Source organism: Notolabrus celidotus, chromosome 23 (assembly GCF_009762535.1).
Source record: "Notolabrus celidotus isolate fNotCel1 chromosome 23, fNotCel1.pri, whole genome shotgun sequence".
NCBI classification, from domain to species: Eukaryota; Metazoa; Chordata; class Actinopteri; order Labriformes; family Labridae; genus Notolabrus; species Notolabrus celidotus.
The window spans coordinates 7,599,065-7,624,467 of record NC_048294.1 but is presented as its reverse complement, the minus strand read 5'-3'; the positions used below and the strand labels follow the sequence as shown (position 1 = coordinate 7,624,467).

Here is a 25,403-nt window from a genome sequence, read left to right as displayed (position 1 = left end):
ACACACACATGCACAAGTGCTCAAATATGCTCTTTAAAAAAAACAGAGAAAACACACAGCATCAATTAGAATCAACAGGTCTGCCATCAGCAAAACTTACAGAGTCACTGAGCTCCTCGCTGTCCGTGTGCATATTGTGTTTGCCTGCTTCGATGGGTAGATGCAGCTCAATAAATTTCATGTTATCTGACCGCCCACTTCTTCATAGCACTTGGCTCACTGATCCCCGCCTGTGTCAGTGGAAAATCTGGCTGCCGGGTGAGTTAGATCGGCTATTTGAAGCCAGGAGAGGCACCACGTGACGAGACAGAAACGTTGTGGATGACAATGCCTTTTTTCCATGGCATCTGGCGGACCGTTTTTACCAATCTGGAGCTGGTACAGTTATAATAGGAGAGTGTAGGTAAAAGTCAAAGCGTGTGTATGTGAGCATTAGTGGATGCCCTGACGTAAGCCGGTGGTGCCACATCAGAGGATTACCTCCGATAGAAAAAAAACCGTCCCATAAGTAATCTCCTGGAACGAATGTTGAAATGGTTTCCGAGCAAAGGAGGGAAATCCAGGTGTTGTGTCTGGCTTTTGGGGGATGACCTTTGGTTCAACTGGAAACCTTTAGCATTACCCTGAAAAAATGTGACAGTCTTAACTTTCCAAGCAGGCGCCGTAATACCCAAGATTCAAATATGGGTCACAATTTTTCCCCCTGCCCTACCTGCCAATGTCCTCTGAGTGTAGGATAATCTGCTTAGGCTCAGTCTACAATGCATCAATGTAATTAATGTCAAATCTGAGCTCTTTGGATGGATTATCAACGTTTATTTGTTGCAGTTTGTGATGTGTGAAATACAAAAGACATAAAATATGACTTATAAAACACTGAAACCAGTTTGCACCAGTCTGCTTAGAACTTCTTATCAACTGGAGTTTAAAGAAAGATCATTAAAGGTAGGTTGCTTTTGAGGGAAGTGCGCCAAAACCAAAAATACACTCTGATAGATCTCTAAAATAGAAGCTTTTCAACATTTATACAGCAAAAATCACAGTTTTAAGTCCTGGAAAGGTGATACTCAGCACTAACAAAAAGTCCTGCTCTCAAATCCTTCTTCATGCTTTTGTTGCTGTTAAAGGTTTGGCTTGTTTTCATCATTTTGTTTCCTGGTGGGTAGTTTCCTCTACAGAAATACATCATGTTTCGAACTGTACAAAAAAGTGAATTTGGTTAAAAAAGCATGAAAGATCAGAGGAACTTTGGTTTATTTAAAAAAAGTTCCTTTGATCTTAAAAAAGTTCATTTGGTTTTAAAAGTATGTTAGATCAAATTAATTCTTTTGTACTAAAAAAAAAAGTTAATTTGATCTTTAAAAAGTTAATTTGCTTTTAAAAGCATGGAAGTTCAAAGGAACTTTTTTTATGGAATAAAAAATTCCTTTGATCTTAAAAAAAAGTTCCATCGGTTTTTAAAGCACGTAAGATCAAATTAACTTTTTTAACTAGAAAAAGTTAATTTGATCTTATATTCTTTAAAACCAAAGGAACTTTTTTGTCTAATCCACAGAGAAACACTTGATATGTGGTTGAACTGTACTGATCATAATCACAGTTTAAATAAAATGTTCCATAATTCAGGTGAAGAAATTTCAATGTATTCATTACCCATCCACCCATCAGAACCCTAACCTTTTTTTTTCTTCAACATCTCGGCACCACGAACATAGCTGGTATTCAAATATCACTATGTCTTCTTAGATCTAAGGTGCAGTGAGTCAATCTAATCCAGTTTATTTCTCCACATGGTCTGCTAGCTGTCTGTTGTGTGTTAGCACTACAGGAGATCTGATGAATCCAGCAGCTGAAAAGGCAACAGGCAGTGAAAATCTGGAGGGATATCACACCATATTTCACTGTATAGCATATATGATTAGCCATTGGGTGATACCAACCACAAAGTCACAACAGCTAACTTCTATATTGAACAATTCCTTGCTAACATCATTGTTAGCTAGCTAACTTTTATGTTAGCTAGCAAAAACTATTTCTATCTATGTCATGTAACAACAAACATGGTTTGATGCTAACATTAGATGTTAGCTATCGAAGCCTTGAACCGCTTACTAGCTAACTAGCTTACTAGCTAATGGCAACGTAAGCTAACTAGCACTGCCATCATTTCTGGAACTGGCTAGCTAGCTTTGGCAAACTGTCTCTCCTTGCAGTGGGAGCTGCAGCGACAGGTTGCAAACTCACAGTTAGCCCTTGTTTGATAAATAGAAGGTTTCAGAACGATATTCTCCACAATCAACCAACCCAGCTTTCAGATGTTTTATCTTTTTATTTCTTTGTTTAAAAAAGTAATTTAAGCTTATAGACTCTATACTTTCACTCCTCTCAATTGAGAGGCCAGTTTCCTGCCTTTGACTTCACTGAATACATTCCAGAACTTCAGACACTAGTAAATTCACTGATGCAGATTAATATGACAAAAAACCAAGCGGCAACATCTGGTTTAAAAATATGAGTCCAATGCGGAAGTGCTACAAACTGCAGTTCATCGAGGATCCGCTTGAGGCTGGCTCAGGAAATAACAGAAACCACATACACACCAATTCAAAAAAGATGATCTATACAGCAGAAATAAACATGTTTACAGCCTGGTACAAAAGACGAGTGTAGTCTGGATAGCTCATTACACACACTGTATGGGGGGTGAATTTTTTCATAACGCAGCAATTTCGAAGATTTTGAGATTCCGAGTCTTCCAATGAGAGGCACAGTTGACTTGATTGACAGGTGGGAACACTGTAGCTGTTGGCTAGGAGGCTCAAAGCCTGCCTCTTTACCTCACACTAGCTCGACAGCAGCAATATGGCTGCCGCCGCCGATTGGCCTCAAAACAGTGCTTCAGAAACAGATGGGTGACGTCACGGATACTACGTCCAAATTTTATACAGTCTATGCAAAAAACACATCAAATCAATTTAAGTGGGAAATAGAATCACAGAGATGATTGAAAAACATTGGAAATATTAGACATGATAGAAAAATGTATAAGCAGCAAGCTTCAAATAATGCTTTATACATTTAAGTGGTGGATACATTAGTGCATCAATGAACAGAGCCCAATGTCACACTGTATCTTATTCTGAAATGAGACATTTTACATAATGTGCTCTTTTACTGTAAATACTTAAAGTGCACTTTGATGTTTATACTTCAGATTTTCTGAAGGTCAAATTTAAAAACCAGCACTTTATGTAACACATAATTTCCTAACTTTGGTATTGCTACTTTCGCCAAAGTAAAACAGAACAAACTCCATCTAAAACAGCACACTACCACCCCAGGACCCCTGCAAATGTTGCTAAGGTAACAGTTAACGGGGATACAAATAAACAGAACACCAGGAGCAGCTATTTGGACAACACTGTTTGGCCCCAGTGGGTAACACCTCCAATAAAGACCAGTAAGGAACCTCTGTAAACCACGTTACATAAGTGGCTGTAGTATTTTACAACCTTTGATCCACATTCAGCCACCTGAAACCCATTTTGTGTTCCAGCCTATATTTTAGAAAGCTTTGTACAACTCGACTCTGCCGGCTTCACTTAGCAAGTAATTATTTTTCTCATCGGCAAATCCTCTCACAGCAGCAATATTCATTGAAAGACGGAGCAAATTCCACACGCATCAAAATCACACGGTTTCGTCACTGACAGTAAATTTAGAATGAAAACAAGACATTTCCTGGTCTAATATTTACATGCTGTCACTCATACAGTACAGTGGAGAGTATCCCATAGAATTGTTTCACTGCATAATAAGCAGGAGTCCCTATTGTGTGCTCATCAATCAGCACTTCACACTGGGCAGCTATGTGTGGCAGCTATAAAGTAGAGCACTGTACAAACCCACACATACTATAACACCGCCAGTGTTTCCGTGGAGTACTACTACAATCAAAACATCTGGAAAAACACCTACTTGGTTCTGCTGGTTTTCCTTTTGTCTCTGAGCCTCTCGGCTGCGTCTGCTGCTCCACTCTTTGAGCGCCTCCTGGGCCTCCGGTGTCAGGCAGGCTGAGATCGGCTGGTCTTTGTCCAGGCTTTGGATCAGACACAGGCTGGCATACACGCTGGTCAGGTAGTACCCACCTGCATGAAGAAAAAAAGCAGAGTAATACAGAGAAAGGACAAGTAGGAGTTTTAAACCCGGGCAACACGCTACTATGTATATTCTGGGATTCATAAAAAAAGAGGCAAAAAGTCTCACACAAAAGTTTAAAGTAATTGAATACCTGGTTATTGATGACCGGACACTACTAATGATGTTAGGATCACTTCTAATAAAGTTAAACTACACATCAAACCAATAATAATGTTAAATGACGTATTTGGATGTAATTATTCAAAGAAAAAGATGGAGTATGTCAAATGTTTATGACTTAAAATAAGATTTCTAGAGCTGAAATTATTTAGAATCGTTGTATTTTTGGGTGATATGATGTAGGATATTGCTAAAACCCCCAATCCCACTAGAATGCGTTCTGATGGAAGTTACAGTGACCCTTGACCTTTGACAATTAACTCTCTGTGGACCATGGCATACTGCTAGACAGGCTTAGAAACATAGGACTTTCTGAGAGCTGTCTTGCCTGGTTTGGGAATTACTTCTCCGATCGTCCTCAGTCTGTAAGGGTGGAGGGGCTCCTTTCAGATCCCTCGCCCCTTTCTATTGGTTTACCACAAGGGGGGATTTTGGGTCCTACACTGTTCAACATTTATGTTAATAACATTGCCCCTGCAACAGGTGATTGTATTGTATTGTTCTGTTTGTAGGTTTCTCTGTATGTCCTCTTTTCTGTTTTATTTTTATCTATTGTCATGCCACCTGTGTTGCCTTTTTGCCCAGGTCGTTATTGTAAATGAGAATTGGCTCTCAATTGAATTACCTGGTAAAATAAAGGTAAAAAAATTAAATTAAAATAAAACTCTATAAGACCAAGTCATTGGTGCCAAATGTAAATAAGTTTCCAAAGATATCAAGATTCTCATACTGGGGCAGAGATGGAAGGAGTATTGGCACCAAGTCATAAAGCATAATGTTTTTCATATTTGTTACTTGCTCTCTATATATAAATATGACAAATTACTTTTCAATAGATTGTGGTACAATGAACAAAATACAAACATGAATATGTTAAAAGTGATGCTAGCATCACCAAGATATATCTTAAGTTGTAGAACACAAGACCAAGTGAAGTTGTGGGTCAATGAAAGGTGAGGAAGTCTACTTGTACTTGAAACTGAGTTTGCCTTTATATTACTCCTCCTATTTACCTCCTTATTTTACCACTCCTTGTCTTTCTCACTGACTGATACCCTCTGTTATGGTGTGAAAAACTGAAACACATATTTGATGTCAAAGTAAAAGCTTCTGAACAAAAAATATTCAGGTAAGCAGGTTTCATTTAAAAGTCATATCTTACCCTCTCCTCCAAGCCAGGAGGGCTCCAGTAACTCCATCATGTACTCCACCTCGATCAGAATGTGAGGCCGGTTACACTCCACAATTACGTAAGACAACGACGGCAGGAAGTCATCCCAGCTCACTTCATGTCCTGGAAAAAGAATGAGCAGAGCCCAGATTTAATGTATGCTCTTAATGCTTAACATTTCAACGCCTGGTGCTTAATTTTTAGCCATGTATGAGTCAAAAGATGGGAAATGGGACAAATTTGGACTAAAACTGAGGGTTCAAATTGATAGAAAATTAAAAGGTAGCTGTGAGAGTTTAAATTTGGCCCAGACTTGTTTAAAGATGAAATCAGTAACTGTGCACAGATTCCAAACTTAACGTATATCTAACTGTTCTGACATAATAATGCATTTGTTGTTTCACATCAGCAGCAGGTCGAGATGAAAGCAGACAGGTCTAGTACAGATCACAGAGTCTCAGTATGTCTGAAGTGTACCAATGTTCAAAGTGACAAGATGCTCTCTGCTTCAAAGATTGTTGACCTTCAGTCCTGTTATAGAAATGCTTTCAAGCAGCAAAGACTTCATGTTCAAAAATGGTAGAACAAATAAAACATCTTTTGGTTTCCTGCATTTCAGTAAGTATCTGATCTCACCGTGTAAGGACCCCATGGCCTTGTGGACGCACTTGCACACTTGCAGCAGCAACAGCACCTTGTCGATGGGCGAGTGCGTTCGCTGCATTAGGATGAGCTTCTGCTTCACCCTCTCCACCTCGCGGCTGTCAGGGACGCCTGTCCTCACACCGAGCCGCTCCATGGCTGCGTCGCCCTTCAGCTGGAGCAGGTTTTGGTTGAGACGCTGGCTGGAGCCGTCTTGATTGTGCAATTCCACCAGAGCTTTATCAAGGCAGGACCTCAGAGGCCTGAGCACACAGGAGAACATGGCCCGCTCCAACGCCAGGTCTGAGGACGGAGGAAACAGTACATGAATTTCAGGGACTCCGTTATTGTGGATAGAATTGCAAGTGGGTCTTTGCTTATTTCATCATTTGCAAGTTGAGAATGTGTCTACATATCTTGAGGCACTGGCAAGAGGCCCAGACAGGTATGTTGATTATTGCAATGGAAGTGTTAAGGTGAAGGAAATGTCAGAAACGAAAATATAATCTTTCTAACACTTTACAAAAATACTATCATTGCAGCAAGAAACAAGCCTTGAATCAACATGTTCTGACGTAGACATGACAAATATAAGCATTTCATCTATAAGAATAGGAAGGACTTATTGCATGGCAGCCGTGTTGGATTGCATCAGATTACACAGACATTCATGTTTTATGTCCATCCTGTCAAGGAAGTGTGTTAACTACAGCATATCAGAGAGGATGAAACCCTATAGGAGTCGCTCGCATACAAGTTAACACATTTAACCATAGATGGAATAACTTGAGGGGAAACAAGGGGGATTATTTTTCCTTGGCCACATATCACACCATCTTTTTTTAGTTATTACCTTTCCTGCTAATTTTCGGTGGGTTCACACTTTGTTGAAGCTATGAATTTAGGAAATACCAACTGAGGAGCACAGCATCAGCAGACTTTTAGACCGAAGGACACCACTCAAGACCTGGCCTAAGAATTAGGTGATGACACCTCAAAGCTTTATTACCAAGCCTGTTTGAAAACTGCATGTTTTCAATAACTACAAAAAAATGTGACTTATATTTGAGTCCTGTTCACACCACAAAGCCACACAAAATATATTTACTGGTATGCTTGAAAATGGACCGTGCTTGATAATAGCACTGTGATAGAACATATTAATAATTGTATTACCTATAACGTTAATGTCAGCAGTCAGTTTTCAGTCCAGTCATGTTTTGTCCCTTGGCCTAAACTGCATTGTTAAATGTTAGCTGCTAATTAAAGTAAAGCTCCCTATAACTTGTTAGCTAGGTATCACTTTCGTCAGCCTAATATTGGCTAGCTTTAAAATATAAGTTGGAAAATGGCTGTTGCTTAAACAATAATGTCAGAAAAAATGTATGTAAAATCAGCTAGCTGTTGAATTCAAGTAAATATGGCTGTAAAAATAGCTAGCGCTGAGAAAAATGTATGTTAATGTTAGATAACTGCAAATGAAAACTAAAGCTCCCTATAACTTGTTACCTAGGTATCAATTTTGTCAGCTTAACATTGGCTTGCTTTAAAATGTAAGTTGAAATACAACTGTTGGTTAAACATTAGCTAGCTGTAAGAAAAATGAATGTTAAATGTTAGCTAGCTGCCAATTAAAATTAAGCTCCTCACAACTTGTTAGCTAGGTATCACTTTTGTCAGCTTAACATTAGCTAGCTTTAAAACATCAGTTTGAAAATGGCTGTTTCCCTGTAATAGCTAGCTTTCGGAAAAAAATGTAAGTTAAATATTAGCCAGCGGTAAAATATAATTAAATGTGGTTATGGTTAAACATTAGCTAGCTGTTGTATAAGCTGAATGTTAGCTAGCAGTTAAATGTTAGTTGAAATTTGTGTGTCAGCTGAACATTTGCCAACTGGAAATGTACTGTCAGATAAATGTTAGATTGCTGATAAGATAACAGTAATCTATACAACAGCTAGCTTGGAATAAAAGTAACTTTTTGTTAAAGGGTCAGTTAGCCAGTTAATTGATGAGCTAGCTTGATACCTTTATTCACTCTATTAGTGAGCACAATCCCTTTTTTGTTGTTCAGTTTAAATTCTGTGATAAATTAAGAAGTGATGTTGGGACAGCTAAAAGGATTGATGTTAGCGACTATCAGGCTCTTCTTGTTCCTTCAAAGAACTGCACTGTCAAGTTAGTTTGCAATTAAACAATACTGCAAATTTGTTTACTAAGTTCACTGCAGAACAATGAGATTATTTTTTTCTTTTTGTAAATAAAGAAGAAAGCTTCTATTAAATCATCTTTGGAGGTGCTGGTTTGCTTTAATCATCTCAGGACGGATCAAAGCTACCTCTTCCACTATGTTTGCAGTCTTGGTGTGTTAAGCTAATTGCCTCCTGGCTCACTAAACACACATTCCTTTTAAAGTGTTTTCATTATATTTTTCTGAATAGCCATCAGTCCCGAACACTGCTCTTTGTTTTGCTTGAAAAACTACTTTTGCCTCGCAACAATGATATGTAACACACAAACTCGTGAATATGTTACACATGCATGCAGGCTCTTACACGTGAAAACACACACAAACAGTGATTCTCCTGCAGTCAGTGGGCAGTCCTGACTAAGTGGTAACAATTCTCCAGTGCACATTGTTTTCCACTCATCATCAATATCCTCCTCTTCCTTCACCACTCCATCCTTCATGTTATCCCCCTGTATAATTCCCAACATCTCTCCCCATCTGCCTTACTATATCAGAGCCCCCTGTGATTAATCATTCACACCATCATCCATCCTCTGCTTCTCTACTGTACCGCCCTCTCATCCCCCCTCCCAGCATGCCTCTCTCTCTCACCAGCTCAGGAGAGTAACAGATTACATGTAATGCGATTACAGTGTTCATAGTTACCGTCCCGTGGTGAGAAAAAGCAGACTTTTTTGAGCTATCATCTAGAGATCTGTAACTGATTACATTTTCAGAGTAACCTGCCTATTTCCATCCCTCCCTCCCACCCTCGCCTGAATCGTGCTGCTCTTCAAGTGAGCGTGGGACGGTGATATCTTTTTATGATAAACGAGGGGGAGAAAAAAAAAAAAATGCAAATGCCTCCCACCGACGCAATGCGAGATAAATCAGACTCAGAGCGCAGGAAGAAAGGGCGGGAGGGAGGAAGGAAGGAAGGCAGCGGCCGAGCACTCTCCCCTGAAGCCTCTGCACTGCCAAGCAACCATCCATCATCACACATTTACACACAAACACACCTGCGGAGCACAAACTCAGCCCGCACACAAAGGAGACCAAAAAAGAAAAACCTACGCACAGGACTGTGTCAAAAGATCTAACTTGAATCCTTCCAAAGTAACACCCTTCATTGTCCTTACAATAACAAGAAGAATCACACGCTGAATGCGATGGATGTGAGTGCAGGCGCGTCAGGCAGGGCTTTCCTAATGCTGTTTTCTAAATACAAGAGACAATATGAGCTCTACTGAATGAGGCTCTGGCCCCCCACGCAAACTACTTAGTGTTGACAGTGCCTTTCACTAAAGCCTGGGCAGCCCACCATTTATCAGAAAGGCTGTCTGTTTCCATAGACCTGCGTCCTTTGGCACTGTGCTCTATTGAATTTGTGTTCTCTAATAGTACAGTCTCTCTCCTCCAGTCCCCCGCTGCACTCGATGTCGCCTCGTTTTTTGATGTGATAAACTAATCACGCATGCATATGAGAAAACTTGAAAAAGTGGAGTAGCAGCACAGTCAGCTGAATTCAATTAACTCAGTGACTTTGTTTGAGAATCTTTACAGTGAGAGTAACTTAAACTGTGTTAATTCACTTTTTTTAAGTATCTTCATGGGATATTTTTTAAAGTTTAGGCCTCTTTCATGACAGTTGAATACCATAGACTGTATAAAATATGGACGTAGTATCCGCGATGTCACCTGTCTAAGTCTGAAGCGCTGTTTTGAGTTTTGAGGCCAATTGTCGGCGGCGGCAGCCGTATTGCTGCTGTCAAGCAATTGTGAAGTAAAGAGGTGGGCTTTGAGTCTCTTAGCCAACAGCTACAGTGTTCCCGCCTGTCAATCAAGTCAGCTGTGCCTCTCATTGGAAGACTTGAATCTTAATATCTTCGAAATTGCCGCATTAAAAAAAATATCGCCTCCTGTACAGTGTGTGCTGATCGAGAATTGAGCTGTCCAGACTACACTCGTCTTTTGTACCAGGCTGTAAATTTCTGCTGTAAAGATCGCCTTTTTCCCATTCATGCGTATGTGACTTCCGGTACTCCCGGAGCCAGCCTCAAGCGGATCCTTGATGAACTGCAGTTTTTGGCACTTCCGCATTGGACTCATATTTTTAGACCGGAGGTTGCTGCTTGTTGAATACCTTGTGATGGCTACAGTATCATTTTCTGTCCAAACAGGTTACTGCCAAGTGTTGATTATCAATGCACTTGTCTAAGTTTTGGGTGTCATCTTAACGGTGAGTCTCCTTCCTGACACAAAGTTACATCAACCACTTGGGACGTTTTGGCGCAGCATCTTTATTCACTATCAGTTGAAATGATCAGCTCAATGTGAATAAGAGAAGGTAAGTTAGCTTATTTTAAGAAGGCTACAGAGTTGATTGTAACTATTAATGGATCTGTGAATATAACAGACTAGTTAGCTGGTTAGTTATTTATCAAAACTCAATGTGACTGTTCTTTGTCCTGGGAGTTCAAAAGCCATTTAAAAGTCAGCAGTCAGTCCGTTCAGTCCCTGTGTGGATCAAATGTATTTTCATTATCTGTGAGTCATGTTGTTTTTGTTTGTTGGTGTTTTTCCACAGGTTTGTTTGTATTTACCTTTCTCATTCTCTGGCACCAGGGTTTCAATGGGAGGCTCCAGCTCTCCGCTGTCCAACAGGCAGCACTTTGCCTGGGACAAAAAGAGGCGCAAACCCTGCAGAAGCTGCACAGAGGTCACACGTGAAGACGAAGATGACGAAGAGGATGCCATGGATTTCAGCACCTCTCTTTGTGCCAGGACAAAGTCCTGAACCATGCCCCCGAAGACGGAGCGCCTGTCTCTGGAGAGGTCTTCAACCAGTCGTGTCAGTCGCTTGTCCGGAGCGAAGAAACACACAAATGCCTCGCTCATACGGTGCAGCCCACCACGGCCTCGAGAGCGCACCAACGGTGGGCGTGGGTACATGTGAGTTTGGGCTCTGGCCATGCTTTCCGGTTCTGAATCTGAGTCATTGTCCTCGTCCATGCTGCTGAAGGAGCTGCTGCTGTCCAGCTCAGCCAAGGATGGAGCCGGGCGGCGTTCCAGGGCCAGAGCTGTCACCTCGGTGCCTGGCTCTGCTCCTCTGGCGGCCTGATGGGGCTGAGAAGGATCCTCCACCTTTGAAGATGTCTTGAAAAAAACAGAAAGTGTTATTTGACAGCATTGAAATTAATGACTTTTTTTTAACTGCAAATAGAATTCCCCCAACACCTGCTTCATCTAATTACTTTTCTCAATACATTACCTTTTATGCCGTGCTGTGCACAGCAGTTACACAACAATCAGAGGAGGCTGAGGATAAATTATTCTAATGCTTTCAGCTTGTTGATTCCTCTCTTACTCTTCAGGGTTATTTAACAAAACTCGCAGGTACTGATGAACCACTGTGTCAGATTCAAACAGCATGCATTACTTGTTGCACATAGACGGCGATCGTGTCCTCTTCATCTGCTGAACCAGGTGACACGGCGGGGGTTCTCCTCAGGACCCCAGCCCCGGGGTGAACTCTTCGCTGCTGATTGGTGCCTGTTTTATGAAGCCTCTCCAACTGGCCAGGCAGCTCCAAAGACGAGGGAGGGGAGTAGGAGCCGATCCCCTCCAGGGACAGATTCATGGAGGACTCGGAGAGCCGGAGCCGCATGCTGCGCTTGAAGCGGTGCCGTTTATTAGAGGCACTGTGGTTTACGAGTTGAGGCTGCTGCAGAAAAACAAAAAGTTGAGTCAGTCATTTATCTAACGAGAACTTTCAAGGCTTTTTGAGCTGTTTGTTTTTCAAGGAGTGTTAAGTAGAGTGAGAGGTGTATAGTAGCTGTATTAGCAGTTGTATAAGTGGATAGATGTAGATGGACAACTTTAAAAACTTGACATATACTTGACAGATAACTTTGAACTAGCTGTCATTACTCAGTAATCCTCAGACATCACAACTGACCCTGGCCACCTCCAGCTGAAGGAAGAGCGGGTTGATGAAGCAGAGTTTGCCCTGTTTGCCTCGTGTCAGTAGGGTACACTGATCCAGGGTGAGCGTCTTCGGAACCTGGCTGCCACTGCTGGTAGAAGGAATCGGATCCACCGGTCCATTTTGGATCTCTGCAGCAGTCGGAGCGTTCCAGAAATCTGGGGGTAGATCCAGCAAGAAAACTTGGATAGATTTTCAGTTACACATAATGATAGCAGACCGACCAATCTGTCTGGAGTCTGTTCACAGATTTCTATATCCAAATATTTCAAATTCAATGTGGCAAGATTCATTCTGGTGTCAAAATGCTAAAACCCTTATTTGTATTCTACTTTACTTGCTTTAGAACAAGAAGAGATAGCATATTGTCATTTTTTACAAATACAACTGTAAAGAGAAATACAATACTTTGCATACAACATACAACAATCCACTGCAACCTTACTAGAGGAGCAGAACCACAGTGAGAAAGTGTGTTTTATCTTTAAACTGCAGTCACTGACACATACAGTGTGTCATTTTTAGCCATCTCAAAGTCACACCTCTCTCCCTGCTACTGAGCTGCATCAGTACATGTTACCACGTTAAAATAGATGCAAGCTGGCAGTCACTTGGCAGTAACTTTAGCTGGCTATTTCTTCCTGACTTTCTCACATTTGCAGTAAGATGCTGAAAAGTGGCCATTCGAAACATTTCCAAATCCGGAAAAATCTGCACGTCATAAGAAAAAATCTATACGGTTAATGTAAAGAAAATTGTGCTCAGTTAGCCAAGCAATGTGAAAGTAGAAAAGAAGAGTGGCAGTGAGTAAGACTAAGATGGTACACACATGCTAGCAGGGTTAGCATCACAGCTGCTAGCATGTGATAGTTTAAGCTAAATGGTAACATCATCATGTTGACATGCCTACAATGACAGTGCTAAAATATTGATGTTTCAGAAGCTATCTCATGGCGTTAATAACACCCTGGATATTGAGATCGTCTCAAAGTCTGACAATAAGGAGGAGGAGGAGACTCACATCTTTATTGTGGAAGGCTTTCTGCTCTATACCTTTGAGCCTTTGATCAACGTGTTAAACCAACGTTACTTTATTTCCATCCCGTACGAAGAATGCAAAAAGAGAAGGTGCTCAAGGAACTACTCGGTGCCAGACCCCCCCGGCCTGTTTGATGGTCATGTCTGGCCCATGTATTTGAAACACAAAGGTCTTCTCCACCAGCTAAGTTCAGCATATTTGCAAGCTAACTTTTTCTTGCTAGCACTTGACGGTACTGCGAGGAAAAGCTGTTGTTGGTAGGAATGGTGTAAAAAAAAAAAAAGTTACTTTTTTCTGCTGGGTTCAGAATAAAGGTCATAATGCCCATCGGTACTCATCAGTAAGTGGAGTTACTTGAGACTATCGTGACATCTCTGTGTTTTCCAATGCCTTTGTATCAAGCAATGTTATTATTCCCCTCATTCCCATTATGACGGACCAATCATAGCTAATCTCCATCCTCTGTCCTGATTGGTTAACGGGCGGCCCCTACTACGTCCTGAAAGGTGTAGAGCAGAAAGCCTTCCATAATAAAGATGTGAGTCTCCTCCTCCTCCTTATTGTCAGACTTTGGGATGATCTCAGTATCCAGGGTGTTATTAACGCCATGAGATAGCTTCTGAAACATCAATATTTTAGCACTGTCATTGTAGGCTTGTCAACATGATGATGTTACCATTTAGCTGAAACTATCACATGCTTGGGGGTGCTAAGAGGAAATCTGGTTGGGAGGGATAGTGTTGACATTCGAAGTCCCTCTCTTTGAACAGATGTTCACTCTGTGACTACAAACAGCAGCTTTAACAGGAAGAAGATTGTTGAGCAATGAATTGTGCAATTTCAGAAACACTGTCACTGTTGCTCCAAGGAAAATCCCACTAAAGTCAAAGTAAAGCACTTAGTACGTTTAAGTCGTTAAGGATGTAAGGTCTCCACTGCACCTTGTCCCATGTGTGAGATGCCCTCCAGCTGCTTGTGTGTTGTGGCCATGGCAATTGCATCAGGTAGCTCCAAAGGTAAGGGCAACACATCTCTGCAGACAAGAAACAAAATGAACACTGAATTAGATTCACTCACACCATGGGGATGTGTGTAACCATGGACTTGACTGAATTACATTGGGTTTGATGCATGACCAAAGAATGTGGACAACCTAATGTGATTGTTGTTTATGTGATTCTCTCATCTTGGGAGGGAAAGGAGGTTGGCTGAAGGTATTTCTTTGGAAGAGAATACTAATCATTAATGGAGAGGACTTGTCCAATTTTTGGCTGATGACATTTTCCTTTAGGGTCCCTAGTGAATGTCAAGGTTTTGAATGACCAAAGTATACCTAAGACTGTTGGTAGCTGTGTAATTAGTGGTGAAAAAAGTGTCCTTGAGGCTCCCAATGGCTACCAAAATTCTCCCTACAGTGCCCGGTGAGTGTGAAATCTTTGTTGGATAAAATTGTCCAAAAGGCCCCAAATTGGTGAGATGTTTTTTCAACCAAAGTGGCCCTGAGGTGGGATGCCGTTGGCCTAGCGTCTAAGCGTGTGCCTCTATACAGAGGCTATAGTCCTCATCGCAGTGGTCATGGGTTCGACTCTCATTTGCTGGATGTCTTCCCCCTCTCTCTACTACTTTTTGATGGATGAAAGTGCACCCGAAGTTACATAACAAGTGTGATATTTTACAAAAGTGTCCTCAAGGGTGAGGTGGAAGAAAACATTCAGGAAAGCAGACATTTACCCAATGTCTCCCCGCTTGGGAAAAATAGTCCTAAAGTACCTTGTTATAGGAAAATTTTGGATGGACAAAAAGGCCCCCCAAAGCCACTAGTGGGTATAAAACCTTTGGAAAAAAGATGTCCCAAAGGTGCAAAGGCTGTTAAATTTCTGTATGAAAATCTATCCTTAGCACCCAAAGAGTCTTTCGAAGTTTTGGACGGAAAAGTTAGCCCTAAGGTTACAAGTGATTGTTTTCATGGGACAAAAGTGTTCTTAAAATTGGTGTTATATTTTTGCCAGCTGAATCGTCCAACAGGTGCCAACTATCATCAAAAAATTTGAAGGACACAAGTGTCTATAGCACCAAATTTTCCAGATATTTTAGCCACACAAAAGTGCACTTGAGATACACAATTTATAGTCAAATTTTTGTTGGACAGAAATGTCTTAGAAGAGTCCGGTGGTTGTAACTTTTTACGGACAAATGTGGCCGAAAAGGATTCAGTGGTTGAAAACTTTTTGGTGGACAAAAGCATCCCCAAGCTGCCCAATGAGAGTCACATTTTTGTTGGATTTTTGTAGTTAGTCCAAAAAATCTGTTGGACATAAGTGTTCCCAAGGGGCCCAGTGGGAGTAAAAACCTGTGATGGGTAGAGGTGTCCTCGTAGTGCCAGGTGGGCATGATAATTCAAGACAGCGTTTCATTGGACACAAATCAGTTTACCTCTGAGTGTAGGTGAGTCATCATTTTCTCATTATGTTTTACAAAAAAATGGAAAAACTCTGAAATATGATGATGAAGTTAAACTGAATAACAAGTTGATCATTTTGGCTACAAATACTTCTCACATGAAATATTTGATAAAAAACCTTCGAAGCACTGGAGCTTTTATGCAAAAGTTTATGCACTCTTCTCCAACCTCTACTTCTCATTCCAACACGATCACATCGAGCTAAGCAAAAACAAAGAGTTTCAGGGACAGGGCCATCCACTAATTATGTGCATCAGTTAAAAATAATACATCACCTGCTGATGCAGTAGAAGGCCACGAGTCGACACAGGTCAGGGAAGCTGAGTGCTGAGCTCTCCAAGGCGAATGCTGGTTATAGAACAGAGAGTGATTGACAGCTATGGAGGCAGTGAGAGATTGGTTCAAATTCAACAGGAACTATGGCAGCTTCAAAACCATTGGAGGGCCCATCTACTCTGTCCCACACCCAGCAAGTGTATGAACTGCATAGCACTAAAGTTAATATGTGAAGGGATATAATGTGGATAATTCATGCTAATACAGTTTATTTTCTTTATACTCACTGGAGTCCTCCTCACAGATGAAGCACTCCTTTACAGAGGAGGCACTTTTCTCGGCTGTCACCCTGAAACACAGCACCTTCCTCTGGCTGGAGCTGCATTTTCGCACCAAAAAGGTCTGTAAGCACCAGAGAACAGAAATAAGAATCCAGTGATGCTACTGTCTTTTTTTAGACATACATTCTTTTCACAGGTTTTTCAGGACAAAGCACAGATGGTCAAAACAGCAATTTAAGAAGAGAAGAGAACGCTAGATAACAGTTTCTTTACAGTCCATTTGGAGACTTGTGAGTCTGTGTTTTATACCGGTATTCATGAATTTCATAAAAACAAAGAAACAAACTTTGTTTTAGGAAATATGCTTACTCATTCTGATGTTTGTCTGTAAGTATGATGCCAGATTAGCTTGGCCTAGCTTAAAAAGTGGAAACACGGGTAGACTTGCCTGGTATCTAAAGTCATACTCATGAAACAGCAAATTTTCTGTGAGCTAATGAGCAAACACTGTGTTTTGTAGTTAGCTTTACACGTGCTAGGAGGTTTACTTAATGAAGAAGAAGAAGAAGAAGAAGAAGAAGAAGAAGAAACGTACTTTATCAATACCCAGGGGGGGAATTACATTTTTCCACTTGTGTTATGTTTGGTCATGCTACACGCACAGTTTGGTGTATATCCATCCAATTTTTTGTGCACAAACATGCAGTCGACATGCATTTAGGGAGAGATGTCAGAGTGAGGATGCTGCCATCAACCAGTGCACCCCGAGCATTTGGGGGTTTGGTGCCTTGCTCAAGGGCACCTCAACAGTGCCCAGGCAAGTGAAATAGCACTTCTCCAGCCACCAGTCCACTTGCCAAACTTCGTCCATGCTGGGACTGGCAACCCTCCGGTGGCCAAGCCAAGCCCCTATGGACTGAGCTACTGCCGCCCCAAGTATAACCAAGATGGCCACCAGGGTTTAGTTAAGCTAGGCTAATCACCTCCCGACATAAGCTGTTAATTAACTACAGCAAATCAAAGCAGGCCTCTATCAGTTTTTTTATCTCCCTTCAGGAAGTAGAAATAGAATAGTTTTCTTTTCCCCAAGTCCAAATGAAACAAAAACATTGTGTTAGCAATCAACAGCTAAAACTCTTAGCTCACCTAGCAGAGCTATATTATTGAACCAAAAATGTTGAACCTCTTGTTATGTTGCGGTTCAAATTGACCCTTTTTAAAATTAAAAAAAAAAAATGTTTATAGTATTTTTTCGGCATGAAACTTCTCCCCCATTGCATGTTTATAGATATAGATACTGTTTGTGGGTCAATTTGACCCGGCAGTCAAGGTGGAGGCTAAAAGGGGTCAGAAGTGTCAAATACTAACTGTTTCTTTGCAACTGTGTGACATATTTCACCCCAATCCCACACATACACACACACACCCTTTTATTCTACTGAATTTCCCCCCTGTTTAAATAAAGTATTTCTGATTCTGATTCTGATTTTAACATGAAATTTCATTAAAAACGAGTGAGATGTCCTCATTAAACCATGATCTGTGAGGATTAAAGAATACTATTGCACTGAATATTAATTCAAATGGTTAGTAATGGAGTAAATAATGAGATTTCAAAAATGTTTATTGGGATTTTTTGGGGTTCTGACACTTTTTGGTAATTAAATATGCCCCGGGTCAAATTGACCCAGGAACATTATTGCTGTTCCTGAGAAACGAACATAACTGGAGGGTTAAGAAAATAGTTGTCTTGAGTTTTTTAAGCAAATATTTATAGGGATGAAACTTAAGGTTTTATATCTTCTGTGATGAGCCTAGCTAGCTTATCATCAAAGGCTTCACTTATGCTGCTTAATGTGGCTAAGATTAAAAATGAATGTCTTCTTCGTGTGTCCAAGACTTGTCAATGTCAAACTTTATCATTTGAGTGAAAAACGTGTGTTTTGTTTGTTTAATTTCTTTCTGATTTAGATCTTGTATCAACATGTAATACCAATACTGAACACCAGGTGGAGCCTTGGGTTGTGCTGTAAGGCAACGGCTCCAGATGTTTGGTGCCAGGCTATTTCACCCCTAAGTGGCTACTCGATTGAATTATTTAGTCAAAATTAGCCGCTACATGTTTTGTTATTAATGATAAAGTCAAACGATTGTAATACTTGACTTATCCGTACCCCAACTGGCTCTCTGAGCAGGATGTAGAGGGCGGTGTCTTGGTTGAGTGACAGCTGGAGCCACACAGGATGTGTAATCAGCAGACGATCAAGGACGCTGAAGGCCCGCTGAGAGTCTTTCTGGGAACTGCCCACCCCCTGCATCTGAAACACATTTAAAGGGTTATGATACAATCTTCAGACAAGTTCTTACTGTCGGTTAGGGTCCAAGATGTTTGTCTGGTTAAAACTCTCATTATAAAAGCAGGTAGGTTGCAGGTATTTTGGTGTTTATTAGACATCATTAGACATCTGTGATCTGCATTTACGCAGGAGAGAAGGTCTCACATTCGGTCCAGTATCATAAAGTCAATAGTTAAGAGTGACAGCTGCTCTCCTTGGGCTTGGACTCAGTAATGGAGGCTGGACTCAGCCTTGACTCTGATTATTCTCTGGTGACTCTGACTTGACTCAGACTTTAACACTGAGAACTGGAGACTCAACTGGGACTCAGGGTTTGGTGACTCTGCCTGTAGCTGCTTACACATATACACATTCACTGCAAGCACTTATTGATGTAACCAACACTGACTTTTTCTTTTCGTCAGAGTAAAGGCTGGTGCTTTGTAAGGAATTGAGCTGTGGAGTAAAAATGTTAAATAGACCCAAAGTTGCAGTTCACTACAAAGAGACAAAACAACAACAACAAAGAGACACAAACAAAAACTAAGACACACAAATTGACAACAATATAACAATATGACTTCAAATAGACACTTCAAGGCTACAGAATGACACAAAAAGAAGACAGAGACACACAATGTGACTACAAACAGCCAAAAAAGTGACTACAAAGAAACAGAGTGAAGTCAAGGTGACACAAAGTGACAACAAAGAGACGCTAAATGGCTACAAAAGCCAAAGTGAACACAGAGACACAAAAAGTTAAGAGATCGAAGACAACAAAGAAATAAAAAATGACGTCAAAGAGACACAAAACAACAACAGAGACACTAAGTTATTACAAAAGACACAAACTGAACACAAAGACACCAAAAAGCTAAAGACAGAAATAAATGCCAAAGAAATACAAAATGACTTCAAAGAGAAACAAAATGACGACAGTGATGTAGAATAACTACAAAAAGACACAAAACAACAAAGAGACACAAAACAACAACAAAGAAATTAAAAATTGTGTCAAAGAGACAAAAAAACAATAAATAATGAGACACTAAGTGGCTACAAAAGACAAAAACTGAACACAAGGACACAGAAAAGGCTAAAAGACAGAAACAAATGACAAAGAAATACCAAATTGACGTCAATGGGAAAAAAATGTCTACAAAGTGATGTAGAATAACTACAAAGAGTCACAAAACAACAACAAAGAGACATAAAACAACAAATAAAATAGACACTAAATGGCTACAAAAGACACAAACTGAACACAAAGAGACACAGAAAACTAAAGGAGATATAAGAAAACAATAAACAAATACAAAATGATGTCGTAGAGAGACAAAATGACTACAAAGAGTCACGAAACAACAACAAAGAGACAAAAAAGTGATACAAAATGACAACAAAGATGTATAAATTAACCGCAAAGAGACACTTGTTGACAACAATGAGACACAAAACAACAACATCAAAGAGACACTAATTGACAATAAAGAAACCCCTATCAAACAACTGAGAGATGCTCATTAACCGCCAAGACACAAAAACTTTAAAGCAGCAAAAAGAAAACAAGAGGACAACTTCAAACATTTGAGAAACAAAAAGAAAGAAAGAAAGTTTAACACAAACAGCTTTGATTCTAAATCAAAGCAATGTCTTTAAAGACGGGCCTGCTGTCCCATGACCTACACATGATTAGAATGACTAACTTTTACCTGCTGTCCGTAAATGTAACTTCTTTCACCAAACTTAAACTCAAAGTGCTCAAAATTCAAAGCAGCTTTACATCCTTCTGTTCGCTCTATTAACAGTCCTACTGTTACTGTGTGCTTCAGCGTGTTGCTGTAAATGCTGCACACCTCTCCTCCTTCTGTTATGTCAATACATGTCTCAAAATTGAATTCCTAAAGAAATAATATTGTGGATTTACACTTTATGGAGAGAGAAAAAGAAAAACACCTCTACATGTCCATAAAAGAACAATCCCTCAGATGTGAACTTTGTGTTTTGTGATTTTTTGGCCCTTTAATGTGAGCATTCGATCACAGATTCTCTCTCTCTCTCTCTCTCTCTCTCTCTCTCTCCCTCTCCCTCTCTCTGTCTCCCTCTCTCCCTCTCCCTCTCTCTCCCTCTCTCTCTCTCTCTCTCTCTCTCTCCCTCTCTCTGTCTCCCTCTCTCCCTCTCCCTCTCTCTCTCTCTCTCTCTCTCTCTCTCTCTCTCTCCTCCCTCTCTCTCTCTCTCTCTCTCTCTCTCCCTCTCTCTCAGATTGGCTTGCTGCTGGATGTCACACTGTGTGGGCTGCTGGCAAACGCTTGTGAGTGTAGCAGCAGATGATTGCCATGGCAACCTGGGCCTACACATCCTACCAGGCATTCCCACTCAGTGAAACACCCTTTCTCCGGCAAGTTGGATGGTGCGCGTGCACGCAAACAAACACGTCTCCACACTGTCGAAAACACGCAACGATGAACACACACTTGGAGGTTTTCCGGGGTGCAGAGGTGTAACATTTCCAGGATGCCTTACGTCTTTCTCAGCAGATAAATTAATACATTTTTAAAAGTAGAATATAAGAGTGACGCAATCATGATTATTATTGTTTTTTGGGTTGTTTCCTCTCTCTCATGAGAGGATCAAAGTTTATCCCTGAGGAGGGATTATGCTGCTCTAACATCAGATGCAGCAGAAACCTGCTTGGAGGTATCAGAGGAAGCATTATGAATATTGTTTTCATTCAATAACACATTTGAATTTTCACTTTTCTCACCACCTCCTGCCACTTATTACATAACTCTCCCCTCGTCTCCGGAAACACTGAGATATCTGAGCGCTTATTTACACTCTCTAGGACAATGTACAGCTAATGGTAAATAACGCTGGAGGGGTCAGGAATCAAGTACAGTACGTATCAATCAAAGGAGGACGTCAGTGTTATATAATACACACAGGGTTGTTTTGAAACTGTGTGAAACTTTTATGATTAAAAGAGAAGAGAGCAAGAGAGGAGAGCAATATCATATGCATAATCTAGCATGGTAATCACACCTGACATCATAAAGTGCGAGGTGCTTGAAGGGAGTTCAAAATGAAAACTATAAGCAGGGGCAGATCCAGACTTTTCAGAAGCAGGGGCCAGACTGGGGAACCGTCTTATACAAGGTGGCATAAGTATGAACATATTGCATATTCATAATTTCTGTCTCGACTTTTAATGTCTGTCAGCTACTTATATTAACAAATTTTAAATACTTAAGCTACACAACAGAGTGTCAGCCATTCTCTATCAAACATGGATGTAGTCACAGTGATGTCATCCAACGATGGTGGTGGCCATATTGGTAATGGAAACAGACCAGAAGTAGAACCAAAGCAGGACTTTAGCCTCCTAGCAAACAGCTACAATGTGCCTACCTGTCAAAATCAGCCAAGCCCCTGATTAAGGTGTACAATGCAAAACTCTCAGCCTTAATTTCTTTAAACAGAAGGGAAATAATTTCAAAATCACCCCAATACTGTTCGCTGGAATGAAGACTGATATTCAGACCAAAGCTGTTTTTTGCTCCAGGCTTTAAAAGTGTTTATTCCTGCATGTAGAGATAGACATTTTAACATGGGAGTAAATTAGGTCTCCTGGGCTTTTAGAGCCAGCCTCAAGTGGACACTTGAGGTACTGCAGGTTTTTTTGCACCTCTGCATTGAGTTTTCTGCGGGGTGGCACGATTAAATATCCTTGGCTTAACTCTGAAAGACCTCAAAAAGTAGACATATGTCCAAAGTAACAATTTATTTAACTTTAAAAACGGAAATATTACGGATTTAAATGCAACGAAAGCTTGCACAACCACGGCAGAAAACCAACCACAGTTCAGGTTTTGGGGGTTTTGTTTTGGGTGGCCAATCAGATTTCAAGGGGGCCCATGCCACCCTGGCCACCTCTCTGGATCAGCCCCTACTTTATACTGTTTGGCTTCTGTCTCTTTAAGATGGCGAGTCAAATAAAGCTTGTTAAAACTTAAAAAAACAACAACTATTAACTTATTATCCCTGTGGTTTTAAATGTTTAGGAAAATAACAAATGTTGCAGGGAATTTTGCTAAGCACTGAGGCATGAGCTTGACAACCAACTGATTGAAACACAGCCCTGCCCCTTACAAAGTATATAGCCAATCATAGTTTGGGATTTTGGGGTAGCACCTAGGGTGTCCAAATAAAGCGAGCCGGATACGGCCCTGGAGGTGAGGCTTTCAGCAGTGTGTCTGCCCCCTGGTGGCTGGCTGCAGTATAGGTCAAAAAATCTGTCTCCCCCATTCATTTGAATGGGGGAGACAGATTTTTCTAACTGTGATATTAACTTAGCTGAGGTAGTATTGATAAGCTAATAGCTGCAAATAAATAAAACAATTTGAGCCATCACAGATCCACCTTCCCTCACTTCCAACAGACCAGAGCACTACAAGTCAACGAGCATCATCGTCTTCAAATTAGAAATCAAAACTTCTTATTTTAAGGTATGCTTAAAAACAGCGTTGAGTGTGACTCTGAGTGGGCCTGAAGAGTCACCTCATTGCTTATCAGGAGCCAAACACCACGCAGATCCACAGTCCGATGACCCAACCACACAAGGCTGTAAGAAAAGCAGAGAGAGAAAGAGGAATAAAACATCACAGAGAGCAAGACCCTAGTGTTTTGCTAGCCATTTCCAGGTCCACCTTACATAAAATGCAACGCTGCCCACACACACACAGAAAGACTTATGTAATTCCCTCCGAGAAAGAGCGACTCACATAGAGGGAGAAACAGAAGAGAGAGATAAAAGATAAAACCATGAAGAGAGATGAGGAAAGCCGAGACTGAAAATTAAAGCTGGGTTAGGAAATCCAAAACTTCAGTGGGCCTGAAGCGCCGCGGTTCAAGGCGGCAGACAAAAAGTGTATTAAACAAAAGGAGAGGCGCGCTGAGTAGGCTAACTGACAAGGTGTTTCTGCACCTGAGGGCAGCAGCAGGGAACCCAGCAGGATAGGGTAGAGATTCAGATCACAATGTGCGCTTTACAAGTAGATGAAGAGACAGTCAGGGCAGGATTTGTCTGAGTGAGGGAGGCAAAGGAGTGGTGAGCCTGTGGGAATTTAGAGGGAAGTGGTGTTTCAGAAAACTCTAATTTACATCTCTTCTTTAGTTGCAGAGACTCAGAGGAGGAAGGTGCTTGTTCGAGGAAAACTGAAGAGAGCAAAAACTGTACGACAAAGCCACTATGACATCAGCTCATTGGTTTGTGTAGTATCCTGTTTAACATTTTGCCTGCCAATATCTTTGTCTTCTTAAACCACAAGTGACCATATTCAAACAGCTAGATCGGCACTGTTACCTCTCTATTCTAATTGACATGTGGCTGTGGTGGCAACTTGTTTATAAAGGGCCTGTGTCCACTGACTGCGTTTTTGAGTTGCAAGTGGAAAGAAACATTTTTCGCACGCCACGCACGCCACGCACGCACGCCACGCACGCCACGCACGCCACGCACGCCACGCACGCCACGCACGCCACGCACGCCACGCACGCCACGCACGCCACGCACGCCACGCACGCCACGCACGCCACGCACGCCACGCACGCCACGCACGCCACGCACGCCACGCACGCGTATAATTAGCCCATGCATTCTTTTAACCTCAATATTTTTGCACACTTCAGCCTATAAATTGTAAATGAAATACACACTGACAAGGGACTTCCACCAGATTCGTGTCCAGACCGTCTCCGTTACGCTGCGGTCCGGCTCTTTGCTCTCTCGTCCTTCAACACCCACTGGTTGCGTTTTCGGAACGCAGCACAGAGCAGGACCGCCGGACAGCTGGAGTCGTCATGTGACCGAGGTTTTCCCGCGGCAATCACTGGATCAAGGATTCTACTCCTCCTCCTCTCCTCATCCATGTTGTCTTTCTGGTCCTCTGAAAACCTCTGACTTGTTGACTCCAGGCCTGGCTCCGCTCATCATGACGATTTGTTGTTGTAGTTAAGTGAAATACGATCTGGTGATAACACAGAGTGTTTTATTCTAAAAATTTACCGGATGTTTTCATTTTTTTTGGTGCCTGACTTCCTGTCCCGCTCCATCTGCTCTGTTGAGATTGATGCGTTGTGCTCCGGCATCCGGCAAAAATAGAAGTCTTGTGTTTCTGATCCGGAGGGCTCCGACCTGCCGGATCAGAGACGCAGCCAGAACGCAACGGAGCAGATCCAGTGGAAGTTAACACACTAACCAGAATAGAAACCTATCAGATCCGGTGCTGTGATGGATCGGAGACGAGCCGGACACAGATCTTGAATTTGGTTGTGATACAAAGTGTGACCCAATCAACGGGATTCAAACTTTAAAGATAGCTTATTTCTTTTAACATGACCGACGTTACAGTTGTAGCATCTTTGCTAGCTTAAACACTTTCACATAAAAAATTAATATAACTACAAAAAAAGGTCATGAAGTCACTGCTTATCATTTTGCATAAGAAACAAATTATATACCAACCTTATGCATCTATCAACCGGTTGCTTTATCAACATAAAGTAACTTAATAATGTTGTGCATGCTGTTTTTACTGCTGCGGTACTTCGTACTTCTGGTATATAACTTTTCAAAATAAAAGCATCAATCTTTATACTTC

The 25,403-nt window shown here is 41.2% G+C and overlaps 1 protein-coding gene across 3 annotated transcripts in view; it reads right to left on the bottom strand.

Annotated features, from left to right (window-relative positions):
• Positions 1–25,403, bottom strand: part of si:ch211-168d1.3 (ras and Rab interactor 3) — a 59,405-nt gene that overhangs the window by 2,685 nt on the left and 31,317 nt on the right. For 2 of the 3 annotated variants that reach the window (XM_034676193.1, XM_034676191.1), the window contains 10 exons: positions 18,580–18,723; positions 16,412–16,526; positions 16,124–16,196; positions 14,329–14,420; positions 12,322–12,506; positions 11,803–12,087; positions 10,967–11,519; positions 6,128–6,436; positions 5,483–5,614; positions 3,979–4,148 (listed from right to left, as the gene is read on the bottom strand). In XM_034676193.1, coding sequence (XP_034532084.1) covers positions 3,979–4,148; positions 5,483–5,614; positions 6,128–6,436; positions 10,967–11,519; positions 11,803–12,087; positions 12,322–12,506; positions 14,329–14,420; positions 16,124–16,196; positions 16,412–16,526; positions 18,580–18,723 — 2,058 coding nt within the window. The remainder of the gene's footprint in view (positions 1–3,978; positions 4,149–5,482; positions 5,615–6,127; positions 6,437–10,966; positions 11,520–11,802; positions 12,088–12,321; positions 12,507–14,328; positions 14,421–16,123; positions 16,197–16,411; positions 16,527–18,579; positions 18,724–25,403) is intronic. The other variant, XM_034676194.1, reaches the window with a different exon arrangement.